The 9985-nt window shown below is 39.2% G+C and overlaps 1 protein-coding gene across 1 annotated transcript; it reads left to right on the forward strand.

Annotated features, from left to right (window-relative positions):
* Positions 1-3059: 3059 nt before the first annotated feature.
* On the forward strand, positions 3060-8898 carry LOC113250234 (olfactory receptor 6C4-like). The gene is made up of 3 exons (XM_048218115.2): positions 3060-3977; positions 7796-7810; positions 8869-8898. The coding sequence occupies exons 1-3, from the start codon at positions 3060-3062 to the stop codon at positions 8896-8898; spliced, it is 963 nt and encodes a 320-aa protein (XP_048074072.2).
* The last annotated feature ends 1087 nt before the right edge of the window (positions 8899-9985 follow it).

Genomic DNA, 9985 nt, shown 5'->3' on the forward strand with positions numbered 1-9985 from the left:
CTAGAAGTGAAGAATCCGAAAGGAAATGGCAAGGGGCTATGAAAGGAAGGAAGTTTAACCTCATGGAGAAAATGGAGAGGGATGTAGAATATCCTGCCTTCTATCAGAAAGCAAGAATCAAGAACAACAGTCTAACACAGGGAGGAAAGGGGTTGCTCTGAAATAAATCCTGAGCTTTCCCTATGGTGATGGAGTAATGCCACTGACAATAGGAAACAAACACCACTTCTACATCCCTCATGCTCCTGAAGAGGCATGGAGCATGCCGTAGAATTAGACATGCCTGCACTCAAATGCCAATAATCCAGGGTACCTGTCATGTGACTTTGTGAAAGTTACATAAATTCTAGATGCTTAATTCCCTCATCTACAAAATGGGCAAAATAGTAATAGCAATAATAGTAACTTGTTGACATTCCAAGCACTTTCTTAAGCACTCCACATATAGTAACACATTTAGTTCATGTGACAAACTTATGACACAGGTACTACTCTTACCACCATTTTAGAGATGAGGCAGCTGAGGCATAGAGGGGCTAGGTAACTTGCTGAAGGTCACACACCTAATAAGTAGGTGAGGTAAGAGCCTAATAATAACCACTGCCTCAAATGTTGTAAGCATACAATGATAAAAAGGATGGAAGTTGCTGCAACTCTGCCCAACTCAAGAAACTGATGTTGTTGCATTTTTTTAAACTATTGTTATCATTATTATTGCTTCAGTTCCCACAAGGCTTTTATGCTGTAACTGATACTCTTGTGGCAACTTCCTCATGAGTCTGTTTGGAACATCTTCCCCAGTTACCTGTCAAACGTTAATCCCCAACATTATTCCTCTAAGGACTAATTAGAATTTTCTAGACCTGGGTACCCAGGGCACCAATTTATCCCTTAATGTCTCTGCTGCGTAAACTAGATAAAATGTGTCTCACTTAAACTGGTATAAAATCACAAAGAAGTCCATAACAGGTCTTTAGACAAAAATGGAGAAAATGGACTTTGAACACTAAAGACTTCCATTAGCTTATATAAAGCAGTATCTCCAAGAATTATGGATCCAATTCTAATTTGAATCAACTGTAGAAAGAGCAGTAGCAAGCGAGAGCTAGAAACTATTTCTTTTCAAACTAGTGCGCAAGAAGCTTGTATGCTTTGTGAGAAAATAGACCATGGATCAGCATTAGAAGAGAAAGTATGTTACATTTTCTTCTACTTTTTCATCCACATCTGATGTCACAATTTTGACCCATAGCATCCAGAGGTAAAATCTTCATCATCTTTCCTAAGTGTCAAAAGTGAGTATGTTCACAGTCATCAATGTTACCCTTCTATGGTGATGAATTAGAAGACCTGATTGTGATTTCTACTCTTGTTTTCTACCATTAAAAATTATGTTTTTTAAAAAATTTTAAAGATCAAGATAGGTATAAAGTAAAAGGGAAAGTCTTCCATCCTTTGTGTAGGAGCACTCCAGAAATAGCTATCATTGACTATTTGGTATTCTTCCAGATTATTTTCTATGCACTTAGAAATATACATATAAATTTCTAGTTCCTTACACAGACAAAATTGAGCAGCAACCTGTTAATTTCACTAACAACATACTGTAATCATATCCAAGGCAGTACAAATCAATTTCCCATGTATTCCAACTAGGAATGATCATAACTTAGCCATTCACCTATTGGTGGAATTTTTATTGTTTACAGCTTTTCTACATTACAAACAATGATAAAAGGAACATCTTTAAACAATTAAATATGTACACTTATGCTGGTATTTATGTGAAATATGAATGTAAATTTTTGAATGACAATATAGAGAATTCCTCAAAGACCAGAGGCTAGTGAACAAAAGCCTGAGCCTCCCAGTCAGAGTGTGACATTTCCTAGAACTTAGACTCCAATGATAACAGTGGTCCGGGTTCATGGATGTGTTCCATTGTGAATTTGTTCCAGATAAGCATTCAGCTCAGAATAGAACTTGACATTCCTTAGTTTCTGGGAATCTGGAAGATCAGAACACAAGGTAAATGTCCAAAAGGATCCCTGAACCTAGCAAGTTCCTTCCTGGGAGAAATCCTTATTTATCTTAAGGACCAGGCTGACCCTTCCCTATTTTTCTACACCAGAGTTGTATCTATGTTCTAGAGTCTGAAAGAGCATAAGAAGGGATCCAGGTCCAGATAAACATTCCTCCCTGAATATTTAAAGCAGTTAAAGAAAGCTTTCCTGGAATTATTAGCTATCTGTCATCTCTCTCCCATCAGTTAAAACCAGGAGAAGGGGCTTCATATGGAAAAGAATTCAATGTTCCAAAGCGTTCTCAAGCCCTGCTGCCAGATACAAAAGCCAGAACACATAAAAAGAGCTATTCACTCCTGCATTGCACGGCTGGAGATTGTTACCAGACAGAGCAAAAGCAAAGGACAGATACCCAATATGTTGAAGAGGGAAGCAATGAAGTAAATAGCTAAAGCATTAAGGCTGAAGAAAGAAGGGGCATTCTTATCATAGGAAAAGGGTTGCATAGATACGAGAGGAAAAGTAAGAATAAGAGGATAAAAATTAAAATGCAGAACATGCCAGGTGCCTGGGTGGCTCAGTTGGTTAAGTGTCTGACTCTTAATTTCAGCTCAGGTCATGATCCCAGGATCATGAGATTGAGCCCTGCACTAGCTCCACACTGGGTGTGGATTCTTAAGATTCTCTTTCTCCCTCTCCACCTGCTCCTCTCCCCTCCCACTCTACTCACATGCTCTCTCTATCTCTAAAACACAGAAAAAAACGCAAACATGCATTAAGAAGAGCCAGGCGGCCATGTGTTTTTCTAAGGAAAAGGTCTCAGAAATAAAGCCTCCTACATGGGAACTTTAGCATATACATTCTGTGAAGGGCAAGATTGAGACCAACATTCTCTTTGGGTAAACTGGACAAAAGAATTTCACAAGAACAAACTCCAAAGTAAATCCACTTCTTCACTCAATATTCCTGAACTTTGCTATCCGTCTCATCACTCATTTGTCTCCTTCTCAGCTTCACAGGCAGCAAAGGCAAGCAATGAAAAACCAAACCTTTCTGACAGAATTCATTCTGTTGGGACTAACAGACATCCCAGAGGTCAAACCTGTAATCTTTATATTTCTCCTCCTCACCTACATATTCAGCATCATTGGAAACCTGACAATCATCACCCTTACACTACTGGACTCCCACCTCCAGACTCCCATGTATTTCTTCCTCCGGAATTTCTCCTTCTTAGAAATTTCCTTTACGACCACTTTTACTCCCAGGCTGCTGTTCAGCATCACAACTGGCAACAAGACCATCAGCTTTGCTGGCTGCTTCACTCAGTATTTCTTTGCCATCTTCTTTGGAGCCACGGAGTTTTACCTTCTGGCCGCCATGTCCTATGACCGCTATGTGGCCATCTGCAAACCCCTGCATTACCTGACCATCATGAGCAGCAGAGTCTGCACCCAGCTGGTCCTCTGCTCTTGGTTGGCTGGATTTCTAATCATCGTATCCCCAATCATCCTGACCAGTCAGCTGGATTTCTGTGCCTCCAACATGCTGAATCATTATTATTGTGACTATGGACCCCTCCTAGAAATATCTTGCTCAGACACAAGACTGCTAGAGCTGCTTGACTTTATCTTAGCAGTTGTGACTTTGGTGGTCACTCTGGTACTGGTGATTCTCTCCTACGCAAACATCATCTGGACCATCCTCAAGATCCCCTCTGCTCAGCAAAGGAAAAAGGCCTTTTCCACATGTTCTTCCCACATGATTGTCATCTCCCTCTCTTATGGCAGTTGCATCTTCATGTACATAAAACCCTCAGCAAAAGAAGGAGTTGCCTTCAATAAGGGAGTGGCTGTGCTCAATACCTCAGTTGCCCCTTTATTGAACCCATTCATTTACACTCTAAGGAATAAACGAGTAAAACAAGCTTTCAAGGATATCACCAGAAAAATAGTGCATCTTTATTCATTTTAAAGGCCTCAAAATCAATGGAAAATCTGAATGAAATTCATGGTTACGCCAACTGATAACTTGAGATTCTGATACCTCTTTTAAAGTAATTGCTCACATCAATGGATTGTGAGTATGTATCAAAATTTTGTTTCAAATTTGCAAAAAAGAGAAAGATATTCAAAGACCTTTTTCTGGTACATATCTTTCAATAAAGGGAAAACTAGGGGAAAAATATCCTTAGAATACCTACAAAAAAGAACTATCTGATTAAAAATTACTTTATCCTAAATCTGGTGATCAGCTGAATGATTAAGTTTATTTTCCCACGAGAAGCTCTTAGTCTTAACAATAACTATCAAAAAATTGTAGGTACATTTCCTCAGAAATTCCTAGGTACTTCCCAGAAAATAGAATTCATGAGGTCATACACAAAAACAAATTATATTTTAGACTATCTTTCTCAGGTTTTCCAATTTGTTTTCTCAAGTTTCTACCTCTGATAGCTCTTAAAGATTGTCTCTTTCTAGCATCTCCTACAGAAAATATTTCCTACTCTAAAGGACAGCATGGAATCTCACGATTGGTCATAAGGACATTTCTGACTTTCATTTGAGAGCTGTAATCAGAATGAAAACTATTACCAAGGAATCCTTGGACTCCATTTAAAGGAAAAATCAAGTGAAGAGATATCTTTGGCCATGTTAACACTGATCAAAATCTGTAGAAGCTGGAGTGTGGCAAAGTGTGCCTGACTTTTACAGAATACATTTGTAGATGAAATTGAGAGGTTTGGAAGGGTTACAGATGCTACGTAGGGAGGCCTTAGGATGCTATGGTCTATTAACTATCTGCACAACTTCCTGCAGTTCGAGTCCCTTGGTCATCCCTCTGACTTTGCCAATCCTTGTGGTAAATGCTTCAGGCACTCAAGTGGAGCCACCTGGCCTCTACTTCTTCAGGTCCCATCATACCCATGAAAATTAACAAGCCCAGCTCTGTGACCATCTGTCCCACCATCATCTCTGATGAATGATGTGATATCCCTCTCAGTAGCACATTCCTTATCTCCCTGGTGAATGTGTTCCATTGCCCCTCTTGTAGAACAAATCTTCTAGTGAATCTAATGCTCTTACATCATTCCACTATGCCCACCTCCCTCAGCCATTTTATTCCTTCCATTACCATCTTTCAGGGCAAGTCAGGTGTTTCCACATCACTCAGTGTTGGACAATAATTTTTCAGGCTCCAAGAGCCACCCTAGCAGTAAAATTAGGTCCTTGCTAGGATGTTAAGCCCACATCCTAAGGATGTCAATAAATTCTTCCTCAGCCAGTATTATATTCTGGGACCCTGATCAAAATCCAGTCTTGGGAACGCATTTCTGACTTCTGCCAGTACAAGCTAGCCAATTCTTTCAATTTTTCTAGTGCATAAATTCTTCCCTCCTTTATCAAGCCCAGCATGTCCTCAGCTGGATAACACTAGGTTTAACCCTAGTTATCAGCATGGCATCCAGGAGCAAAACTGGGGACAGTTACTGAGGGAAGCATCTGGTGCCTTGTAGGAGAGAGGGGCCTCAGAAGCATCTTCCAGCTAGCTCTTGGTAGGGAAGGGTGGGCCACCTCTGCAAATCCAAAGTGTTCATAGCAAGCTACAAAGTCAAAATCTTCAGAAGGATTCATACAGATGTGCCCTTTCCGTGTTTCCAGTATCCATGTTTTCCCCCATCAGGATCTTGAGCTTCATAACTTATCTGCCTTGGATAAGCATTCAAATGCTCTGGAGTTCTATACTTCTAACAAGTAGATCAACATACCACTCAGCCATGTCTGTCCTTCAGCTACAGGAGATGAGGGCCTCTTTGTAACCTACAACATAGGTAGACCCTCTGGCTCTCATAAATAGCCATTAACTGCTTGTTAACATCCCTTAACTCTCATTATCCCTCATCAAGACATCAAAACAACTTGGCAATAGCCAATCAACTCTACCATCTTTGTAGGCATTTATTCTCCTATATTTTTCAAATGCCTGCATCATCACATCTGTCACTGCATTCCCCTCCTCTGAGACATTTTTTCAAACCAAAATCAGTGAATTTAGCAACTGAGCCACCAGTACACACAAGAGAATACCAGCCCACAATTGAAGGATTTTGAAGATTACAGTGCACTGAAATTATTGATAGCAACAACAAAAGTTAAATTCAGCTCAACTCCTAACTAGGTTGAATAAATCTACCATTAGCCTTAAAGAAGAAAATGCATACCCATTTCTGTGTGTAAGTACTATTTATCTCAGTCTCTACTATTTGTCTACATGTGATGTCCAACATGTAATAAAAAATTACAATACACACAAAAAAGCAAGAAGGAACCCATTATCAAAACAAGATTTTGAATCTAACTCAGAAATGACACAGATGTTGGAATTACCAGGCAGGGACTATAAAATAATTGTGATTATTCTGTTAAAAGGTCTAATGAACAAGGTGGACAACAACATTCATGAACAGTTGGGAAACTAAAGTTTGTTTTTGTTTTTAGCATAATGGAATGCTAAAACTAGAATACACATTAACAAAGATAAAGAATTCTGTAATGGGTTCATAAGCCTACCGGACACAGTTTAAGAATCAGTGAAAGTGAAGAAAAGTCAACAGAAACTATCCAAATTAAGTGCAAGTAAAAAAAAGTGTGGGGAAAAAAGTAGGCCATTTCAGAGCAATGGGACAATATCAAACACTCAAAAATATGTGCAATAGAAATCCCAGAAGAAAAGAGCAAATTGGGGAGAAAGAAATAGCTGAGGTGATGTCAGATAATTTTCCAATCATAATGAAAGAAAACAAACAACAGATCCCAAAAAATTCAGAGAACCCATTGCAGACTATCAGGATAAATAACACACACACACAAAACACACCCTTAGATGCATCACAGTCAAACTGCTAAAGACCAAAAATAAAGAGAATATGATGAAATCATTCAGAGAGAAAAAAAACCTAAAGCATAAAAGAAAAACATGAGAATTTCAGGAGATTTCTCAAAAGAGTACAATGTTAAATGAAATAAGTCAGTCACAGTAAGACAAATACCATATGATTTCACTCATCTGTAGGATATAAGAAGCAAAGCAAATGAACAAAGGAAAAAATAGAGGGAGAAAGAGAAACCAAGAAACAGACTCAACTACAGAGAACAAACTGATGATTACCACAGGAGAGGTGGATAGTTGGATGGCTGAAATAGGTGATGGAGATTAAAGAGTACAGTTATCAAGATAAGCACTGAGTAATGTGTAGAATTGTTGAATCAGTTCATCATACACCTAAAATTAATATAACACTATATGTTAATTACACTGGAATTAAAATTAAAAGCTTAATAAATAAAAAGAAAAAACGCACATTCTCAAGAGCCCAACAACTAACTATTAAAGAAATAGAAAATATGATTAAAATCTTTCTCACAAAGAAAGCACCTGGTTTGTTGTCTCCACTGGTGTTTTCTACCAGACATTTAAAGAATAAATCATACCAATTTTCCATTAATTCTTCCAGAAAATTAGAAAAGAAAGAAGTACTTCCCAACTCATTGGAGACCCACCTTACCCGGATACCAAAACCAAACACATACATTTCCAAAAACTTCACACCAATATCCTTCACAAATGTAGATGCTAAAGTCCTGAATAAAATTTATCAAGCCTAATCAAGCAATATATTAAAAATGATAATATATTAGGACCACTGGCCAGAAATATGACTGGTTTCAAAATATCTGTCAATGCATATGTCAATGCATACACTCCTTTAGGTGTATACATTAAATGTGTGTAGTTTTTTTTTTCATTTTTAATTCCAGTTAGTTAACATACACTGTAATATTAGTTTCCAGTGTGCAATATAATGATTTAACACTTCCAAACAACACCAGGTGCACATACAAGTACACTTCTTAATCCCCATCACCTATTTAAACCATCCCCGCACTCACCTCCCCTCTGATAACCAGTTATCAGTTATCTCTCTATAGTTAAGAGTCCATTTCTTGGCTTGCCTCTCTCTCTTCTTTTTCCCTTTGGTAGTTTGTTTTGTTTCTTAAATTCCACATATGAATGAAATCTTACAGTATTTGTCTTTCTCTGACTGACTTATTTTGCTTAGCATAATACTCTCTAGCTCCATCCATGTCATTGCAAATGGCAGAACATAGCCATTCTTTTTATGGCTGAGTAATATTCCATTATAAATATATATCACATCTTCTTTATCCATTCATTGACTGATGGTGACTTGGGCCTTTCTATAATTTGGCTATTGTAGCTAATGCTGCTATAAACATCAGGTGCATGTATCCCTTTAGTATCCCTAGTAGTGCAATTGCAGGATAATAGGGCAGTTCTATTTTTAACTTTTTCAGAACCTATATACTGTTTTTCAGAGTGGCTGTACCAGTTTGCATTCCCACCAACAGGGTAAGAGGGTTCCCCTTTCTCCAACCTCAAGAACACCTGATGCTTCTTGTGTTGTTAATTTTAGTCATTCTGACAGGAGTGAGGTGATATCTCATTGTAGTATCAATTTGCATTTCTCTGATGACAAGTGATGTTGAGCATCTTTTCATGTGTCTATTGGCCATCTGGATGTCTTTGAAAAGATGTCCATTCATGTCTTTTGCCCATTTGTTAATTGAATTATTTGGGTTTGGGTGTTGCATTTTATAAGTTCTCTACTTACTTTGGATACTAACCCTTTCTAAGATATGTCACTGGCAAGTATCTTCTCCCATTCCATAGGTTGCCTTTTAATTTTGTTGATTTTTCCTTCACTGTGCAGGAGTGATGAAGTCCCAATAGTTTATTTTTGCTTTTATTTCCCTTGCTTCAGGAGACGTATCTAGAAAGGTGCTACAGCTGACATCAAAGAAGTTACTGCCTGTGTTGTCTTCGTTTTATGGTTTCAGGTCTTTTTTTTTTTTTTAAGATTTTATTTATTTATTTATTTGACAGAGAGAGAGACAGCCAGCGAGAGAGGGAACACAAGCAGGGGGAGTGGGAGAGGAAGAAGCAGGCTCATAGCAGAGGAGCCTGATGTGGGGTTCGATCCCATAACGCCGGGATCACGCCCTGAGCCGAATGCAGGTGCTTAACTGCTGTGCCACCCAGGCGCCCCTATGGTTTCAGGTCTTATATTTAGGTCTTTAATCCATTTTGCATTTATTTTTGTATATTGTGTAATAAAGTGGTCCAGTTTCTTTCCTTTGCATGTTGTTATCCATTCTTCCCAACACCATTTATTGAAAAGATGCCTAAGCTATATAGGACAGTGGGCTTGGCTGGGATAGAGCCACTGTGCTGGTCCTACAGAGAAGACAGGAAAACAACCTGGGGGCAGACAGCATGGAAACAGTGATCTGAAGAGTGCCGGGGGCATACAGTGGAGAGATTATTCATACTTCTTGGAGGAAGTTCCTGAGAGACAGCATTCGTGGAGACACCTCTCTGGGAACAAAGCAGCTGGCCAGCACCATTTCCCTCCCCCAGCCCTCAGCATAAACATAGAGCCACCTCAGGAAGCAGCACATTACCTACAATAGCTACCTAACTTGCTTACACCAAGCCCCTGCACTCCAGTGGAACTTCCTTTCTCAGTCAAGCTTGCCTCAGTCCAAGGACAATAAGCCCCACACCAAGAAGACCAGCACAAACCCCTGCCCACACCAAGTGGTTTATTAGGGCTTCAGTTTCCATGGAGGTGGTGACAGGTCTCATTTCACAAGCAGACCAGAGCACACCTAGTTAAGACTTGCCACATTCAGGCCAGAGACTAAACACTACCAACAGCATGCAAGGAGTGCCTCTGCAGATGACTGGCCTGAAGGATAGAGCAGACAGAATGCCACAGCAGACTTCAGGCTGCACACACAGAAGACACCCCTTGAAGCACAAGGCCCAGGGCATTACATGACCTCTCCTTCATAAAGCCATTACTTTCAATAGCAGGA

This window comes from Ursus arctos, unplaced genomic scaffold (assembly GCF_023065955.2).
Source record: "Ursus arctos isolate Adak ecotype North America unplaced genomic scaffold, UrsArc2.0 scaffold_21, whole genome shotgun sequence".
Classification (NCBI taxonomy): domain Eukaryota; kingdom Metazoa; phylum Chordata; class Mammalia; order Carnivora; family Ursidae; genus Ursus; species Ursus arctos.

Bases quoted from the DNA above. Each gene is read 5' to 3' on its own strand.
- LOC113250234 (XM_048218115.2), top strand. From the start codon at position 3,060: ATGAAAAACCAAACCTTTCTGACAGAATTCATTCTGTTGGGACTAACA.